The 20212-nt window shown below is 41.3% G+C and overlaps 2 protein-coding genes across 18 annotated transcripts in view; one reads left to right on the plus strand and one right to left on the minus strand.

Annotated features, from left to right (window-relative positions):
- CFAP74 (cilia and flagella associated protein 74) overlaps positions 1-20212 on the plus strand; it is a 75044-nt gene that overhangs the window by 9295 nt on the left and 45537 nt on the right. Inside the window, exon 1 of one of the 16 annotated variants that reach the window (XM_068658617.1) lies at positions 16973-17637. The exons of 13 other annotated variants lie outside the window; for them this stretch is intronic. The gene's annotated coding sequence lies outside the window, so the exon portion shown is untranslated. Of the gene's footprint in view, positions 1-16972; positions 17638-18221; positions 18356-20212 lie in introns of those variants that run through there. 2 more of the 16 variants (XM_068658615.1, XM_068658616.1) reach the window with 2 other exon arrangements.
- Positions 1225-17935, minus strand: GABRD (gamma-aminobutyric acid type A receptor subunit delta). 2 transcript variants are annotated; one of them, XM_068658649.1, is made up of 9 exons: positions 17584-17935; positions 9511-9623; positions 8893-8960; positions 8434-8654; positions 7630-7712; positions 5753-5890; positions 4674-4826; positions 3879-4090; positions 1225-3107 (listed from the first exon to the last, which is right to left on the minus strand). In XM_068658649.1, the coding sequence occupies exons 1-9, from the start codon at positions 17649-17651 to the stop codon at positions 2808-2810; spliced, it is 1356 nt and encodes a 451-aa protein (XP_068514750.1). In that variant the 5' UTR covers positions 17652-17935; the 3' UTR covers positions 1225-2807. The 2 variants fall into 2 exon arrangements, with proteins under 2 accessions (XP_068514750.1, XP_068514749.1); XM_068658648.1 differs by having other exon boundaries at positions 4674-4829.

Below are 20212 nucleotides of genomic sequence, written 5' to 3' on the forward strand. Positions count from 1 at the left end.
GTTTCAGACATGCCCACCACATCGCCTCGCCTATGAAAGTACACATTTAAGCTTCCTTTGCTTCAGAGACCAAACAAATAGGTCAGGTGTAAATTGAAACAGCTCAGTTCCAGTGGAAAGGAGGCGTAGAAAGGGGAGGCAAGATAAGTCAAGGACTTGACCCAGGATCATGGAAAAAGAAACAGCTTAGTAAGGAGAAGCCATTATAAAGTCACATGTCTGCTGTTTGCATCCCACTCTACTTAATCATAAATCAGTAAGCGTGATTGAGAAGAGAACAGAAGGGGTTGCAGCTCCAGCTGTTGAACTTTCTTTGGAAGAAAGTGATCTTAACTAAGAATAAGCTTAGAAAAAAAAAAATGGTGTGTTTCTGTAATTTAACATTTCAACACCCTGAACAGAAAAAATAAAAAAGAAGGATGATAAGCTGAGGGGAGAAGAGAACCCTGATTACCTTAATTCATTAAAGCTTTCTGGATAAGATGAAAATCTTATCCATATAAGATGAAATATCCATTATAAGATGAAAACTTCAACCGCATGAAGTTCAATAAGAGCAAGTGCCGGGTCCTGCACCTGGGACGGGGAAATCCTGGCTGCACGTACAGACTGGGCGATGAGACGCTGGAGAGCAGCCTAGAAGAGAGGGATCTGGGGGTCGTGGTAGACAGCAAGTTGAATATGAGCCAGCAGTGTGCCCTGGCAGCCAGGAGGGCCAACCGTGTCCTGGGGTGCATCAAGCACGGCATTGCTAGTAGGTCAAGGGAGGTGATTGTCCCGCTCTACTCTGCGCTGGTGCGGCCTCACCTCGAGTACTGTGTGCAGTTCTGGGCACCACAGTATAAAAAGGACATGAAACTGTTGGAGAGTGTCCAGAGGAGGGCTATGAAGATGGTGAAAGGCCTGGAGGGGAAGACGTACGAGGAACGGCTGAGGGCACTGGGCCTGTTCAGCCTGGAGAAGAGGAGGCTGAGGGGAGATCTCATCGCAGTCTACAACTTCCTCGTAAGGGGGTGTCGAGAGGCAGGAGACCTTTTCTCCATTAACACCAGTGACAGGACCCGCGGGAATGGGGTTAAGCTGAGGCAGGGGAAATTTAGGCTTGACATCAGGAGGGGGTTCTTCACAGAGAGAGTGGTTGCACACTGGAACGGGCTCCCCAGGGAAGTGGTCACTGCACCGAGCCTGACTGAATTTAAGAAGAGATTGGACTGTGCACTTAGTCACATGGTCTGAACTTTTGGGTAGACCTGTGCGGTGTCAAGAGTTGGACTTGATGATCGTTAAGGGTCCCTTCCAACTCAGGATATTCTATGATTCTATGATTCTATGAAAATTGCGTGATACAACAAGTCAGTGGCAAGAGCTTGGAGCACAATCCAGGTGGCTCAGACCAGGGCTAGGCTGGTAAGAACTTTGTGGAAGAATGATGGCTTGATGTTAGTTTGTGCCTCCCAGCACACAGTTGGCAGAAAGTTTTTCTATTATAGCAGAAACTAACGATCCTAACGGTGAACCTAAGCCTGACTTATGATGGGAGCATATTTTCTATTACAGCTCAGTTCAGGATCATTAATTTTTTTTCAGAGCATTCTCTTGACTTCAGTGATGTTGAACAAATCTCATTTTAAGTTATAAATCTGTGTTAAAATGCTCTTTCAGTTCTGGTCATGTGAAATCAGACCACGTGTCACAAATATATGTAAGGCAGGAGGAATGCATGCAGTGCACTGTGATTAAATGCTTGTTTCCTCCTCAGTGCAATTGCAACTACCACTCAGCAACCACTGCATTCAAGATACCCATCTTCAAAGCCCAGCACAGCTCTTCTCATATCTACATCTTTTGTCTTGTTTAATCTTGCACCTCCCCATGCTCTCTTCTTTCAGTCACTGCCTTAGTCAGATGCAAAAAGGAGATTTTCAGAGGCACAGATGGCAAACTGTCCCTGGAAACTAACAGCAAATTCTCAAGTCCTTCCCGAAATCAGAGTCTGAGTTCTTTCGTTACCAAGCACCTTTGAAATTTTTCGTAATCCAACATAGAAAGCTTGCGTTTCTAAACCACTTTTGTCTACTTTGGGGCATATTAAAGTAATAAACGTTACTTTGCTTAAGTGTTTAAACTTTCATTAGTGTAGATCTGAAATGTAATGCAATCATTATCAACAATTGTGTAGAATTCCATGTAGTATATTTTATTTCATGCTGTGACTAAGAGCATTTAAAAGTTTTCAATACTTGTATCCAAGACAAATAATAATTCAAGAAGAATCCTCCACTCACCTCTATTCCCTTTTTACTTTGATCATGAGATTTTTATGATTAAAATCTCCAACTTTACCACTAGTGTTAAACCTGGACCATCTCCCAGAAAGCAAGATGCAGAAAATCACTTGTGAGGAAGTGAGGAATTAGCTGTTCCATTAAGAAAAAGGAAATGCTCTGAGTGTGAAAAGCTAAACCTTCATTACTTATCAACTCTTCAGGTGGAGGAAAATCATAGTAATTTAAGATTTAAACATTTGCTGCAAATATATACATATTAAAAACTGTCTCATGGCAAGTGAGGAAACAAAAGGAGCTGGGACTATTTGGCAGAGTACAGTTATTAATGTATCAAATCAGATCCGTAACAAATTGTTCCTCTTGCTGCTTTTAGTAGGAATTGATTGTAGGAGTTTCTTGACTAGAAGTGTCTCAAGCTCATCAGAAAATATTTTGAGAAGAGATGGAACAATACAGTTTCAGCAAGGACTTTTCAGTGTGTAGGTATTGTTCAATTTGTAGCTCTTCGTATAGTTTTTTTTACATTGTGTAGGCAACCCAGTATATAACATTGACTGCTGCAAAGGCTGCTGGAAACACTGCTCTGGCATATATGTCAATGGTATCAGCATCAATGGGCTTAAAGAGGGACTTCAGACCACTTTTTCTATCCAGTTTCATTTCTGGCCGCAGTTTTGTCTCTCCAGTTTCTATTTCTATTGTGCCATATGATCCGGGCAGACTTCTGGGAATGCGGTGGTGCCTGTTGGAAATGGCCAGTTCCTGGTGCACACCAGCTATGGAAAGGGAAAACAGAACGATGGCATTCTTCACATTTACCTGCAAAGGAAAGAGGAGAACCTGTAACAGTAATTTATAAGGCAAAGGTATTTTGGCCAAGCTAGACATCACTGAGACAGTACGTTGAGGCACTCCTGACTGCATATTGACTGTCTTCGAGATGAAAGTTATACCACTGTGTGGCCAAAGCTAGCAGGCAGTTTACAGGCTCTTGTCAAAGCCAAGAGAATGTGGAAGTGGGACAGAAAATGAATGCTGATCAGTCATATCTGCTACAGTTTCCTAAAACGAAGTAATAATAAGAAGACTACAAGCCTACTTTTCTGTTTTTCCAATGGCTGTAGAAGACCTAAAAGAGCCTTAGCAGAAGAAACTATGAAATAATGTTTTGATAAAAGGCTTTTCTTCCCCATCTTGTATAATAATGTCATATTGATATTGCCCAACCCTACAGGAGTAACTCTAGGTTACCTTAACTTACACCAAGGACTGGACAAATATCAAAGGCTCTAAATATATTATCCAAGTATAAGATGTAAAAATTTGGTTCAAGAAATACTTTGCATCTCCTCTTACTCATTCTCTCTTATTCTCCATTTCCTATCTTAAATACAGCAACAAATCATGTAAGAATATGTTGCATTTAGTGTAATGCTAACCATGCTGCATGGGAAAATTAACAGCTGCTTTTAGCTGCTTGTTATATTAACATGACAGAAGTGTTAAGTAAGAAATCTTCTAAAGAAGACAAAAGTTGTAATGCAGAGCCATTGCTTTTGCAAATCTTTTCACAGTATTTAACTTACTGACCTCTCCACTCTGCCTTCTTGCCTTGAGCTTGTTCTTTTGCTTTTTCATGTAGTCAGCATTGAAATGTGCAAATGCATATTCTACAAGTGCAGCGAAGACAAACACGTAGCATATCCAGAAGTAAACATCAAGTGCCTTGATGGCAGATGCTCGTGGAAGTGAAGACCGGGCACTGACCATCAGTGTAGTCATAGTAAGAACAGTAGTTATACCTGCAGTGAGGTGTGAGAAAGTTCCTTTAGTATACCTGACTATTTACTCATCTGAAACTGAGGAATACTTTTCACAGTAGGAGACCCTTAATGGCATGGTTTCTGATTTTCCAAACGGGATTTAAAGAGCTTGTAAAGACTGTGGATTTCTATGACTAACACAGCTTTGAACATCTTATCCTTGGTTTTGCTCTAGTTCTGGACAAACAAAGCCAGAAGATTTAACTTGTCTCAAAAACATTTGGGTCTGGACTTGCAACCCTTACTCAGACAAACGGATTAACAAGCTCTAGGAACACTTCTGTCACGGTTCCAGTTCCTTCAAATCAATTATTTCATACAACTGCCTTATACTCACTACTGCTTTTAACCACCTTTAGATGTTCTTTATTGAGGCAGCTGCTCTGATAGCATGACAGAAATCAAAGCACGAAAGAAATATTTTAAAGGACACTCCTGCAAATTTTAACACAGCATTCATAAATGTACCTTCATGGAAAATGAGTTCTATTACAAAGCATAATTGTATAATTACAATTTCAGCATAACCTTCCCTGTTAATTCCCCAAACTATCTGCTTTACCTAATGACACTCTGGCAGGCACCGCTGACTGGCTGATCCAGAAGGATACCCACGACATGGCCACTAGTAAGATAGAAGGAACATAAGACTGAATGATGTAAACTCCTCGATTTCGCCGAAGATGGAAGTGGAGACTGAGCCTGGGAAACTGACCTGCTGATAAAAAGAGCAGACAAAGAAAGATTTTGACTGTGTAAATTGCAGTTAAACTGGTATTTAAAATAACATTTCCTATAATGATACAGAGCGACATTCTTAAACAAAATTATTTTGGCTAGGGATCACAAAAAGCTTCTATGCATCTTTTTCAATTAGTCCTCATAAACCCGGCACGAGGTAGTGCGGTTCTCATCAGCACAGTTAGCTAAGAATAGGTCAAATGATTTGTCTCAGGTCATATCAATGCCAGATCTGAAAATAAAATCATGAGTCTTCTTGAATAACAGTATTGCTTCAAAATGTGTACTGTCTTATCATCTGCTGTAGAAAGTCCTCCAGATACTAAATTTAGATTTTTTAAAAGGCCAAGTTAATTTCAAACTCAAAAAAGAGCTTAGAGGAGATGTGCAGCATAAATGAGGATCTGAATACATGAAAGAGGATGAAAAATCAGCAGGAAAGAAATGACTCCAATCTTTTACAAACATTGCAATAAAGCCAGTGATATGCATACACACCACTGACTTCTACTGGATAGAATTAGAATGATCTGACTGTACGTCATAAGCCTCATAACATCAGGGCTAATGGAAATTTTTCTTTATCCGAAGTTGCAAATTAGGTCAGGAAAATGTGAGCTATACCTCAAGTGTTTTTTGTCAAGTGCTGTCTGGCTATTCCATGCAGTATTTTATCAAGCATGTAGAGCTAAAGGACATAATATGCTACAGTGGCTACCTGAAAGTAAAAGGTTAGAGTTTTTTAGAAGTATGAGCTAAAAAAAAAATAAATATCAGGAACCTGAAAGATTATTTAAATTAGTTACTGAAGAGGAAGGATTTTCTATTATACATATAGGAGGCTTCCCCATGCAGGAAAAGATCTGCTACTGTCCCCGAATTGAAGACTGATCCTGTTACCAGATTTGAAGTTCATCATTTCTGTTGTGAACTGGTAATTGGTGATTGTGAATTGAGCAAGCTGCAGCTTATCCAGCCCATGGATTTCATCTTGGTTTTCTGACCAGTGGTAGACAATGTCCTCTGAAGAATAGCCATCTGCCAAAAGAAAGCTGAATAAATACAAAGCTTGGGGAAGAAATTAAGAACCTGGGAGGCTCATTGTGGAAGTCTTGTAGTTCCTTTGCTACACTGATTTTCATTGGTCCCAATACAAACATACTGTGATTCAGTCTAGATAATTCACTATCCTGGCAACACCAGTGTTTCCAGGATCCCATCAAGAGTAGCTTTCCTACAGGGAGAATAATCCAAGTTGATTCACACTGACTAACACTATGTGGTATGGCACAGTGCGCTTCAGTGTCATGAGAAATATTCCAACTCTCTCAAAAAGTTTCTTTGTATACAAGATGCGAGATTCTTGCAAGTTTGGTAAGAAATGGTGTGTAGAGAACAGAAAATCAAATTAGTGCATCCAGTAAGAGAAAAGATTATAACACAGACCTGTGTCCATTCTGAGATGCAGAAGCTAGGTTGACAATCACCATGTATATTGACCTATAATTGTTGCAGTTTGGCATGGGTGGCAGCTGGCAAATAACTGCTAGGGAGAGGTGCAGGGTACCAGGGACATGAGAGAAGGGTGGGATATGCAAGAGTGGATTTAAATAACATGCAAATCCATGGGAAATCAATCTCTGCTAGTTGTGGTTTTTGTTAATGCACAACTTGCTACTAAACCATTCATTGGTTTAAAGAGGCTTTATTTCAACTTTTTTTGTTGCACTGAAATCAAAATCCTCAAATTCAAATAAAAAATTCAACCACCATCAAAATTCCCTGCAGAACTTGCTGGGAGAGAGAACTGATCACTGCTTCACTGTCTGCTGCCTCTGCATTTGGTGATTACATAAGTGAAACTGTAGATTGCTATTTTTGACAGGATAAAATGGTATTGTGGTTAATCACCTAGCAAACAAAGTCCTTGTTAAAAAAGAAGAAAAACTTGCATCAAAGGCTCATGCTTCTGGTCAGAAATTGCTGTTCACAAATCTCTCGAACTCCCAGGACCTGTGAGCCCGGACCCAGAGGACTCCCAGTCTTCCAGACTCCTTCTAATATAAAAATCACACAAAGCCAAATTCATTGCTAGTAATTGAGTGGCCCCTGCTTCTGTCAGTGAACTTCATTCAAAAGTATTAATGCTCATGGGAATGCCAATCACACATAAAATATAGTTTGGACAAAATATAAATTAATTCTTCACTCACCTTTCTGAATATAAATAAATTTAAGCCAATCTCTGCAGTATGCTGACTGATTTTGGTGTAACATGCAAGAATGCCTAGGCAAACTAAATGGCTATGCAAGAGTTATTCACAATCTCATTAATTAAAAACAGAATTCTTTCTTTTTCCTGTTTGCTCACAAAGGAAAAATAGCACACCAAATTTTGCCTGTGTGCTTCTTTACTTCTACTCACTGGATTTGATGGAAACCTCAGTAATGCTACTAAAACGACTGTCACATTTCCTCTAGGTTTTACAAGCACTAAGTTCCAGACATCTGTCATCAGCAGGACTGTAGGTTGTTCATCTTCACTGGATTAAATCCTACACTTTTGAATTGGAACAGAGCTGAACCAGCATTGAAACGTCCACAGTCTAATGCCCAACAGAGAATGAAGGCATTCATGTTTGTACCCATTATTTGTAAATCCTAAGCACCCCTTACATTTCAGTGACTAAAGCAGAATTACTCCAGCGAGCTAAGTACCATATATGCAGGCTTTAAGCAACATGTAGGTTATACGAAACACTGTACTCAGCCCTTACAGCTCTCCAAATCCAACATGCATTCTTGCTCATCCATTGGGTACTTGGAAAGGTCCATGTCGCAGGCCACCGTTGAAGTAATCCTGTCCCAAGCAAAATGAACAGCAGTTAGGTGCGTGCAGATAGAGCTGTCGACTTCATTTTTTTCTCAGAACCCAAAGTCTAAATGGAAAACTGAAAACCTTAATAATACTAATACAACACACTCTTTCCAAAATTCTTAGGGCTATTGTCTTTGCTAAGAATGTGGGAAACCCAAAGATTGGGAGGGGACAAGGAGCTGAAAAGTCAAATGACTTGTCTAATATCAGAGTCAAGTCCGTGTGCTGATAAATGGACTTTTCTGAGCCAAGTTTGGTCCCTTCCACTGTCTCTAAGATCATAACCAGTACCATAAGGATGGCTCTGGACCTTCTGCTTTTTCTGTTCATAAGATGCAGAAGCTGAACCTAAATCAGACTCATGGTTCCCATGGAAAACAGCAAGAAAGTGGAAAGCAGAATCTTTGCACTCAGCATCTCCCTACGTGGTGCCCAAATAGTTATGAGAAGCTTCTTTTTCATTTTGAAAAGTAATTAGTGGTTACTCAGTGGAAAATCTGGTAGTGTTGCTGAGGATACATTTTGGGCAGTGCAATCCTTGTAAAGCAAAGGGATCTTTCAATAGGAGTGAGCAACCAACTTGGTTTTGCTTTGAATTAGTAATTATTTTATGAAATTATTGTGGGAAAAATGAGAGATTACTTTGAAGTCTGTTCAAAAAGTTAATACATGACCAATTACACTTGCACCCTCTCTTGCTTACCTTATGCTGTATAAAATGACCCCATCTGGCTGGAGCCTGATAAGTTTGTTTTCCACAGTCACATCATGGAACCAGGCAGACTTGGCATTGACTATGAAAGTGTCTGGCAGCCAGAGCTTGTCCACAAACCGGCTGTCTAAGCCCAGAGTTTCATTGGTGTGGTTGTAAGACAGACGCTCATCTCGCCAGCTCTGGTGCAGAAATACTGTCATGGTATATTCCTACGCAAAGAGAAATCCCAATTAACAAGTGATGCTAAACAAACACAATGATGCCTTGGGAGGTGGTCAAAAATCATTGGATTGGTTTAGAAATGTCCTAGCTGTTTCCTGTGCACATTTTATACTCAGCCCATTTTAATTTAAACAATCAATTACCTCTCTCTTTAGTTAGCCACCTTCACTTTCTGCCATTGCAGTACTTACGGTCACAACTTGGTGAGTTTAACTCGTAACGTACCATGTTCACCTCTGAGATGTGGTCGATGCTGGCTACTTCAATTGCAAGAGCAACGTTAACAGGAGGACCTGAGAAAAAACATTTGAATAGCATGATGTACATCATCAGAGCAAGTTAAGTATGTAGATGACCAAGGACTGTTAATTCTTTCATACGGAGTGAATTCGTCAAAGTGTTTTCCATGGAAAATTGCACTTTCCAAAGGAAATCCGCATTAGAGCAAGAGACTCCCATCTTCTGCAGACTGCATCCTCAGTTTTCAACAGAACACCTCCCTTCAGTGATAAGGGAAATGAAATACAAGCACAACTACTGAAACTTGTGGAATCTCTTCTGGAAACCACATCCTCTGGCTTAATGACTTCAAGCAATTGCAGAAATTACTGTCACGATACAATCCAAAATGACTTCAACTTAGTTATCAGGCATCTAAGAACTATATTAGCGAAAAGACTGCATTGCTAATTGTGTTGTACAGCAGAATTGCTGATGGTTACTTTTTCCAGTATCCAAGTATAAGATAACTACAAATTTTTAATCATGTAGAAAATGAAGTTCTGATAAACATTAGAGGGTAGAAGAATTGCAAGAAATAAAAGACAATTCTCAGTGTCTCACCTCCAATCCCAGGCCTGAAATTCCGTGCATAACCTTTCATCAAATCATCTAGGTTGGGTAACCAGGATATTTCGATGTTGGAGCCTATGTAATCTCCAATGTCAGTCATAGCTCTAGGTAAAGAGAGTAAATATATTTTAAAACTTGCCTGTGTTTACAGACATAAAAATAACAGAAGACAACGCCTCTTTTTTCATATAGATGGGAAGACCGTTTCAGATATTTCTGTTTATATCAAAACATATTTCAGGCAAGAACACCACCTCTTTCTGAGATAAAAGCACATACTTTTTTTTTTCTTAAAAAAAAAATAAAGTTTTAGAAATGTAAAGAAAGCATAAGGAAAAGCAGGATACTTTGCATACTGCCTGAAATGCATGTGTGGATGCTGAAATGCAGCTACCTGGTAGCAGGACACAGCAGCTGTGACAGCTCCTAGCACCACTATGGAACAGTCGAGAACAAGAAGGGAAGTGTGTCTTCAAATGCGATGTGCACAGTCTGCAGCAGTGAGCTGTCTGTCAAACCAACACATCTCTGTCCCACTCCACCTTCCCCCAGGGGCCCCAGAGCTCTGGGCACAGAGGGACGGTTCCATCATTCCAGGAGGCCCCCAGTTTCTGCTGTTCTCCCCTTGCCAGCATCAGGCAGCACAGGTGTTTGGCCTTATGTCCTCAGGTGAGGAATGTGGGATGCTGCAATGGAAATGTCCTTCTGCAGTCACTCTTGGGACGCAAGTGGTCCACCAGCAGTCAGTGGGCTTTCCTGGGGAGGTGATGTGCTGCTGCCACATCTGTGCAACATGCCACAGGCCCCCTCCCAGAAACAAGGCTCCTTCTCTTGGGTACAAGGAATACACTTCTTTCTGACCCAGTGACACTCACTGAAGATATTAGCACGTTTTTTTGTTGCCTTTCCAGCACTTGGCACATACCAGCCCCTCAACCCCCTGGTAGAAGGAGCTATTCCGTAATCCCTTAGAAGCAAAGGCAAACTCAAATTGTCTTCATTAACTGTTTAAACTGAGCTAGCAGACTTCCTTTGGAGCAGATCTGTGCCTGCTCACATAAATCCCTCTTGCCAGCACTGTGATTGACATGACAGGAATAGATAAGGGAAGGACTGTGACAATGTCTACCACAACTATTTACAAAGAGGAATATTGCTAGTGGTTTGAGAGAGGCACGGATCTGAATGCAAGTACTACAGTGGAGCTGTCTGAGCACTGTTTTAGCAGTTTTTTCCACTGAGGCCAGCAATAAATGTGGCATTTGAGAGATGTATGTCACTAGTAACAGAAGAGAAGCTTGTTAAACACTGACGGAAGACTGCAGAGTAATATACCATAAATATATTCTGCCTTGGTACTTACATAACTTTCTTAGAGTGTTCATGTGACATTGACCCACATAAAGCACGTTTTTTCTCTCCAACATATGCCAGTCCGGGCATGCATCTTAGCCCCTGCAGTCACTGCTAGCACAGTAACAGAGTATCCTACAATAACCAGCTCTTCTCACAGGGAACTGAAAGGAAAGTCTTTGATCACCCTGGTGATGAAATTCTTGCCCCATGTGTATGGAATCAATTATAAAAGGGAGGAGTTGTGGGATAACAATGTATAAATGTAAGTCCTGAGCAGCTGAGACACTGAAAATTTGCATTAACAGTTGTCAAAGCCTAAGTGACCTTAAATATAGGGACATGGCTCACGAGTGAAACTTCGTTAGCTCACTGCAAGATGTTGAAATTGGGGATATATATTAAACACATTTGTAACACTGCCTTGCCATAAGCAGATTGCTGTTGTTTCACCTAAAATGACAGTCCCAGACATTTCTCGCTTCCCTTTGTCTCTTCTGAGTACGGATCTTGGGAGACTCAGCCATATTCTCAACTATATACATTGGAATAACATAATTGATTTAAAGAAAAGCTTTGAAGATTTATAATAGGTGTCAATAAAGAATTTTCCTTCTTTATTGCATCCCACCAACTGTATCAAACACGTCTATCAGACTGCCATTTCCTATGCGCTGATCTTCCACATGTCAGTTGTAACTTAAAGAAAATCACTGTTTCATAATCCGTGACAAGGGCTAAGGTATGGCTTTCTTCTGCAAGACCCTCAACCACTGCAGTTCAGAAATCCTTTAATTTATTTCCTTTTACATCTACCATCCTATTTCTGGAAATACTAAGGCTGTCAGTTAATGCAGAAAACAAAGAATTATTTAAATTAAGACCTTGGCAAATTAGAGAATGAGACCATTTTTAAAGTATTTTGTTTAGAAATGTACTCATTTGTAAGATGTAAGTCTCAGCCATAGATTTAGTGGTATTACTAATCAGTAAAATATATAAACCTCTTTTATAGGCAGATACACCTGAATGAATATACACTATCTATCTGCCAAAAATCTATTTGTCTTTTCAGTTGAAGATGGCGCTTTTTGATTTATCTTTCTAAAACTGCAGCCAAGTTCCTCAGAGTGTTTTTAAAACGACACTTAAGTCAAAAGGTGGCTGCAGTACGGTGAGCTGTGAGGGTGGCAGAATGTAACTTATGCTTCCTCCATACACAGTGGCAGTGCTAGATACAAGTTGTAAAATTAGAATGCCATGAGTAATCAAGCTGGCAAAAATAATAGAAAAAAAATCTGCTGCTCCCCTTTCACATTAGGTATCTCTACATGCGCGCATCAAGAAATCATTCCCAGATAAACGATTTACAATCAGTCACTTGCTGTAAGAGAAATAATGCCATAAAAACTGCCTCAAACCTCATCTTTTTTTGTTTGAAAGTGCATTTACAGTGTGCAGCAATTATCCTGTGCCAGAAGTCTATTGTAATGGCATTATGGAGAGCCACAGAGCTGAAAGTGAGTTCAGATGACAGAGCTGGGTTAAAAACTGTGGGCTAGAGCTTGCCATGTGTTTTAAGCAGATTACAATCTAGAGGGAGTTTTACTTAAATATCCATGACACAATTAAAAGAATCTTGTTTCTATTATTAATAAAGCCTTAGGGTCAGATCATCAGTGTAACAAATTTACTGAAGTTAATAGTGCTATATGCACTTAATACCAGTGGGAGTTGTTAAAAGTATTACAGCTGAAATAATTTTATGGCTAGATTAAACATTGTTTATGTTTACACTGCTGGTTCATTTTTAAATTTCTACAAATGGGCAGCAAAATTCCTCAGTTACTGCTGTTCTCACACACTGGCATGGTGTTGGCTGAATAGCTTCTAAATACTCAAAGAGAAGCTGGGAACCACAATCACCTACAGTTGCATTTACAGACAGCTATCAGTGAGTTAACAAAAGCTTTTGCTAACATTAGGCTTTTCCAGGAAGATGAATATGGGACTAGAGCACAGCAACAGACACAGGAGGGATGGGGCCGGGGCTGTATGCTTGGGTGTGTGATTCAGCCTGGTGGAAATGCGTCCAAGTCCTGCTTGTGTCAGCCTGAAGTGTGCTCCTCACGTCTGAAGTTATCCTGGGTCCTCTAGCATCGTAGAAATTTCCCATTCCCCTCAAGAATATTGAAGGGGAAGAAAAAGACCAAATTCAAAAATATTCTACATATAATCTGTTTTTGGTTTTGTTTTTTTAATCTAGTCAGAAAGGGTGACTTGGAAAGCAGGCCTTCAGCTTCACGGCACTTTACAGACCAGTCTGGGGTAACTCCACTGAGCTAACGCTCTGTACATCACACGCAGTGCTTTCAAGTTACGTGAAGGATGGTGGAAGAATGTCATTAATCCTTGATAAGCAGTAGGGATTATAATGGCCTAAAATACTGTTCATGTGTTTTACCTGAAAAAGCAAGACCAGCATATAAAATACTCATTGGAAGGGATTAACTTTTTGTAATGTAAGCAGTAAAGATTAAAAGAAAGGAAACTATTAGTGGAATTAGCAAGTTTGCTTCCTGATGTAGGCTGCTCTAGAGCTTGTTTAAGTAAGAAAAGGAATTTCTAAAATTAAGCTATTGATTTGTTAAGTTCAAGGGGTGTAACAGCTCATCAAAAGCTTACCTTTACTTTGCACCAGGCCAGAGCAGGGTGCCTAGGTGACCTAACCACAGCATATGCTGTTCACTAGTATCTCTCTGGAAATCATTTCCAAATCTGAAGCTGAGAAGGATGTTTTTTTTTTTATTTACATTCTCACTCTGCACCCATCTCATTTCAAGCAGATATTTCAGAGAATGTATTTTCATCCATCCACATGTGGAGTTTCAGCATTTTGAGGGCTTCAACAGAGCTGGTTGTTAACAGTAGAAAACTAATTTCTGCTGTTCAAACTCTGAAAAAAAAAAATTTTCTTGTATAGTAGACAAAGTAAAGAGGAAGCCGCCACTGATAAACCTGGGAAGGCTGTAAAGTTCTTCTTTGCCTAACAGAACTGTCCTTGACACAGGTTAGGAAAGCAACTCTAAGCAATGGATAATGAACGACAGAGCAATGAAATCCATCTCCTTTAGAGCTCAGTATTGTCAGTTCTAGAATCAAAAGTAGGTATATCCTAGAATCATTTCTATTCAAGCTGACACCTTTCTCCCAGCTGCTGTGGCACCAAGGCATTCTGCTCATCTGGGATGCTCTGGAGGAGAAGCATTGATCAACTCGGACAGCACGTCTCGAAGAGGCTTGTCATGCAAGCGAGATGTTAGCCTGTCTTCACTGTCTTAAAGAACACTGCTTGAAAATGGTTGCTGGATATTTATCAACATTACTGGAAAAAATATGCTAAGTCTTTAAATTAAACCAGTGAAAGAGGCAACCTATGTATTCTGTGTGCACTACAGCAGCTGAGTAAGATACAACATTAGCAATATTATTTTTGCACAGCAGTGCCAAAAGCTCTAGCAGCAGTGCCAACAGCTCAACAGCATCTCTGAGTTAGCGGCCAATGAGATACCGATTTTAAGTCACACTTATAGGGAGAGTGTGCTAACCTTTTGACAAATATATACTGCAGTATGATGTGGAAAGCGACTTTTTGCATCTCTGTTGCTTCTTTAAATCTGCTAGCTTGACTGATTCTGTTTGGGGAGGTGACATAGATGCTGTATGAATCTTTTAACCTGGAAGATGGAAATGCCAGTTCGACTGATGCTGAGGACTGGGATGGAGTACGATTCCTCTCCTTTGAGATAATCTCTTTTTGGGGGCAGAAGTCCCAGATGTCACTGCCACTCAAGAAAACCTTTTCTTGAGAAAAACACAAGGAATATCCAGCAAGGTCAGTGAACAATCTGGCCTCTGTCAAGCTCCAGGATTATCCAGGGTAGCGTGTGTATCCTTCCCATCTGCCATTCCAGACTCTTAAGTGAAGCTCACTGTAAATATGCTCTGTATTTTGAAATGTAATTGAAAAAGCATTAAGCTAAATTCATGGCAACCTTTTGAACATCAAAGCCCCATCAAAGCACTAAAACTCAGTGAGTTTTAAGCTACAGAAAATAGACCACTCTTTGCATATATTCACGTGTTAAAGCTCCTCCATTTCTATGACTAGAAGTAAAAGACTGAGGGAGACACAGTACGGGACAATTTTATGCAAATGTATAAAAGCCATTTAATATAGTACAGTCTTAAATAGAAATGATAGACCTGTTTTTAATTAGAGAATCATTCTTCTGACATTTTTGTTATTGTGACACCCACAGCATATCAAACTGATAAAATGGTCTTTGCCCCAAAGAGCTCTCAATCACATAACTGCCAAATTTCTTGCCACTAATCACTGCCAAAAGCAGACCAAAAAGTACTACTTTTATAGAACTGTTTACATGAAAACAATATTGGCATAAGTAGACTGTGCTGACTTAGGTTGAATTTGGCTCATTCACTTCAGTCAAACAGCACAGGACAGAGAAATTGCATCAAGTACAGCTCTTTTAAGCACCCTCAAAGGGTACTCAAAAATGCCATGAGGAAGCAGGCTGCATGTGTTCCTCACTTCTCTCCTCTGCCAGACCTTAGTGTTATTTTAATAGGTAGCTTTCCCTTTGGAACATCTTATGACATACTACTGAGTTCAGAATTCTCTGAAATATTCCTCTTTTTTGATACATTTTTGCTTACAGCTGTCAATATACAGGCTGTAGAACTCATGGTCAGAGAATTTTGTGGTTTTGGATTGCCTCTGTCATCGTAACTATGAATGACGTTACATTTAGAAAGCAAAATCAGAGCAATACCAATGTAATTATTGGTAGTTTTGCACATTATTCTGAAACCACAGTATTTTACTAATACTGCTCTTTGTAAAAGCACCTCTGACCAAAAATGTCATCTTACAGGACTCCAAGAAAGAAAAATAAGAGTTAATGTGCTTCTTGGGCTCTTAGAAGGGGAATTATTTCATAGGTCAAGAGTCATCTGTGTATAAGCAATTTTACTGATGCAAGGGTAAAGTTTTGTTTTAATTCCATATAATTAACTCATCAAAAGTACACATGCAAGCAAGCTGACTCAATTTTTACAGGATTAAACAATGTTCTCCCATAGCCTTGCTAAATCCTGAATCTTCAGAAAGCTGTGTTGTACTAACCAGTGCAGCTTGCTTTGAGCACTGCATGTCTTACACTTTGGCATATTTGAAAAACTACTAAGAACCAGGCAGTTTGAATTTCACAAGACAGAATTTGCCTTTCCTTGCTTTCTGCCATGAGTATATATATTTCTAACAAACAACTCGTCACTATTGTGCAACTGGAGGAAGAAAGTCAAGTAACTAAGCAATTAATCCAGTGACAATTTACCTAAAAAATTGCAGGTTGCACATATCCTGGCAGTTTCTGTGCCTAGAAACAGATCTTGAAGGCAGAAGCTGAGAAGACTGATTGTTCCATAACACTCTTTTTAAATTTATGTTTTACTCCAACACTACTTTTTAACCAAAATAGTGAGTGCTAGCCCAAGTGCAGTTAGAGAAACAGGACCACTGAAATTAGGGGCAAGATCTTTATGCCCTTTGGTTATAAGCAGTATCTTCTTCTCTGCCTTTAGAGTTCTGCCTTTAGATTGTTTCAGAGCATGAAGGTGGCAGGATCTAGCCCTGGTTAACAAATTCAAGGTCACAGGATAAGTCATTGTGCCAGTCCTGGATAAGAGCAGTTGACTTGACACTTCCTCTAATGCAAGATCTTTTTTCTTCCCAGTGAAAAAAGGAGAGCTCACAAATTAATTCCAAAGACTGCAACCGCAGTGTTGTGTCTTCCTACAGTAATCGCTTTGCCTCTTCTACTCCTCTGAAGTTATTAGCAATGTCTATAAAGCAGAAGTAGGAAGACCCCTTTAATATCACAGCCACCTCTGCTCTGGATGATGTGGGCATGTTTTTCCATGCAGCAAGTCCTTTTTTACTCCCCCTTCTGTTTTCATTGCATAATCATGGCAAGCTTTCTCCACATCCAGCCTCCAGATCTGTACAGAATATATAGAGAACATAGCTGGTTGCCTAGCTAACACCTCCTGAATAAATGCGACTGAGGATCACAAACATTTATCTTTGAAATTGATTATAGAAAGAAATGGCTGGTGCTCTTCAAACTTTCTGTAAGATCTTTGCCAGGCCCATCCTCTCATCCCAGGTCCAGGAGCCATCCCGAGCCCATCACCAAGGGGATGTCAGTGTGGGGTATTGCCAGAGGGATGTCGGTTTGGGCTTTGTCGCTGGGGCAGCCCCAAGCAGGGCTGCTGGGGCAGTGCCCTGCTCCTGCTGGGCTCTGCGGGCTCAAGCGGGCACCCTCCGGGGCTGCTCCGGGCTGCGTGGAGCCACCGCACCCAGCGATCGCCCCTGCTTCGGGTGGGTGCCTCAGGAGAAGTCCTCCAGCGACGTCCCGCTGAGAACACCCCTTCCGTTCCCTCCGCTTGGCAGAGGAGCATCCTCACGCGGGGGAAGCAGGGGTCCCTTACGCGGGAGGACCACGGGTCCCCAGCCGGCAGGAGCCGGGGACACGGCATCGGAGCCCGCGGTGCCCTCTCCCCGCCGAGCGCGCTCCCCCTCGGGGCAGCCCTCGCCGCTAAGCCCGCGGAGCGGCTCTGCCTTACCTGATGCACCTGTGCTGCTGGGTGCACAGCAGGACCAAAGCGGGGAAAAGCCAGGTGAGAAATTCCATCTTAGCGCCGGTCGTTAGGCAGCGGAGCACGGCACCCAGCTCCCCCGGCTGTCCGTCGGCACCCCGCTGCTCTCCCGGCGGCTCGGCAGCCCGGGCAGCGCTGCCATCCTCCCTTAAGTTGCTGCCGGCTCCGTCCCGCCGGGGGCAGCCAGGCTCTTCTCGCAGCCTGCCGCCCCAAAACGGCCCCCGAGCTCCCCGGGCTGGTCCTGAGGCGAAGTGGCCCCCCTGAGGCGTCCTGCGCGGCCGGGCGGGCGGCAGGAAAATGGAGGGAGGGCGGCAGCGCGGCCCCACCACCTCAGCCACCTCAGCTCGCAGCCACCTCAGGCGGCGGGCAGGGGGCTTGGCGCCGCCTTTTACCCCCTCACACGCGCCCCAACGCCGCCCCCGGGGGGCTCGGAGGGGCTCCCCGCTTCCCCCGAGCTCGCAAAGTTGTGCCCGGCCGTCTGCCGTCGCTGAGGGGCCCGAGGCAGGCAGCGGGAGTGGGCGCAGGGAAGTTGGGCGCCGGGGCAGGCTGGCTTTTCTCCTCCGTGTCCGCGCCTTCCTCTTCTCTCCTCCTCCTCCTCCTCCTCCTCTGCCTTTTGCTGCCGCTCAATCCACAACGGCAATTTTAGAAGCAGCCCACGAAGGGAGCGCCGCGGAGGAGACATTTTAAAGAAATTGTAAAGGAAAAGTGGATGTGCAGATACTTAAAGGATATGCCTGGGGTAAAGTGCTTTATCTTTTCCTGTGCTCGATTTTATCCTTACTAATTAGTACCAATATTTTAAATGGCAACAAAGGGCTGATGGATGAGGGGAGTAAGAGAGTGCATTCAGGAGAATAAATGTGCAGATTGAATGAGGGAGATTAAATGTACAGATCTGCACACAGGCTGTGTGCAGATGTAGTCAATACATGCACAAAAGTACACACACACATACAGAAGTATATGTCATAAATGTCTAAGACTGAAGCGGGCTTTCATTTTCTTTCTGATCTCTTCCTTTCTCTGCACATTCCAGTGGTCGTGCCTGCACCTAGTGCGTGCTAAGGAAGAAAAGACCTGAATTTAGTCATTGGGTTGTTAGATGAAAACTGGTGGTGGTGGAGGAGGGAAACCACAAGATCTTTAATGGAATTTACAGGATGATACAGAGAACAGAATGATTTTGCCTCTATAATAGAGCAGATTTACGCCTTTCAGGATATTTCCAGTTGACATTTTTCCAACTCAAGGATGGCTTTCCAATGAGCCTGTACCTACTCTGAGAATTCCTTGGTACTGCTTTTCAGCTGTCATCTCATTCACTAGTAAAATATGAACAGAGATTTCTATACCTTTAGGATACAACTGTTAAAATAGCAAAAAAATAAGTGAAGGCAATTTGAACATTTAGAATGAGCGTTGGTATATGTATGGTATGTAGCCAAGCATGTGAATATGTGTATTTAAGACCATGGCAGCATATGCTCTAAAGGGATGGACCTTGCTAAGAATTTGACCGTTGAAACAAGTGAAAATACAATGGGGATTCTCTAAACTGATCATTACCAAAATAATCGTATTTCCACACCAAATACACTTTCCTTACTGATTGACTTTGATTCCATTAAAAAGTTCTCTGATGTCAGTGGTTCTGATACTGGGGGAAAAAAAGAAGAATATCATGTACATATTTTCTCTGAAATAATTAAGCGAGGTGTTTTTCTTACTTCTTCACCTACCATTTTGCTCCTTTTTCAGCAGCTCCGTAGCCAAAACTGGTAAGTAACTGCCCACAAAATCTTCAATGGAATTGTGATAGGAATGTGTTTGTGTTCAGGAGTGTAATAACTTACGATAATCGAGGTATATTATCAGGGTTCTGATTATCCCAGGAAAAATTAACTATCCCATTCATATCACTGGGCATTGCATACAGATATTTATCCATTTGCTGTAATCGTCTTGAATGATCAAGGTCCTATACTACAAATTTGGATTAATAATGACAGCATGAATGAGAGGAATATAAGTGGGGAGTCTTCCAGCATCACCATGATAGTGCCTGGGTTTAACAGGATGATGTGTTATTTTCACAAGACTGATTTAGCTGCCACTTTGTGTCCATATTTCAGAAAAAGAGATGTTCTAAGATTCGTTTGCACAAAATCCTAAAATAAATGTGTAACTTCTCTCAAATAAGTAAACTACATTTGATGTAAACGGGCCTTAATTATATCATCTGTATTATATAGAAGAAGGACAAATGCTAGGTCACTCAGCCTTGGGTTTAATTGATTTTGCCTACAAATACATACTTAAGCAAAATATGCCATTTTCATATATATATGTAAATATATATATATACAACCCACTCAAAATAAGTAATTCCTCTTCGCCAAAGGGAAGAGAGGGGATAAAATAATAATGATCAACAATATATTTAATTTCCTACAATTCTAGCAGAATATCCCAAATTCTTTACAGTCAATGACAGATTAAAATTGCTCGAGAGATTAAAAAACAATTAAAATTGCTATATAAACATCAAAACAAAAACAAAATAAATAAGCTCCCCAAATCTTTCTCATCTAGTCCT

This window comes from Anas acuta, chromosome 22 (assembly GCF_963932015.1).
Source record: "Anas acuta chromosome 22, bAnaAcu1.1, whole genome shotgun sequence".
Lineage (NCBI taxonomy): Eukaryota > Metazoa > Chordata > Aves > Anseriformes > Anatidae > Anas > Anas acuta.

Excerpts from the sequence above, each read along its gene's own strand:
- GABRD (XM_068658648.1), bottom strand. The coding sequence starts at position 17,651 with ATGGAATTTCTCACCTGGCTTTTCCCCGCTTTGGTCCTGCTGTGCACC. Across the intron at positions 9,624-17,583 it reads CAGCAGCACAGGTGCATCAG|AGCTATGACTGACATTGGAG; the intron begins GTAAGGCAGAGC and ends CTCTTTACCTAG. Across the intron at positions 3,108-3,878 it reads CAAGAAGGCAGAGTGGAGAG|GTAAATGTGAAGAATGCCAT; the intron begins GTCAGTAAGTTA and ends TTTCCTTTGCAG.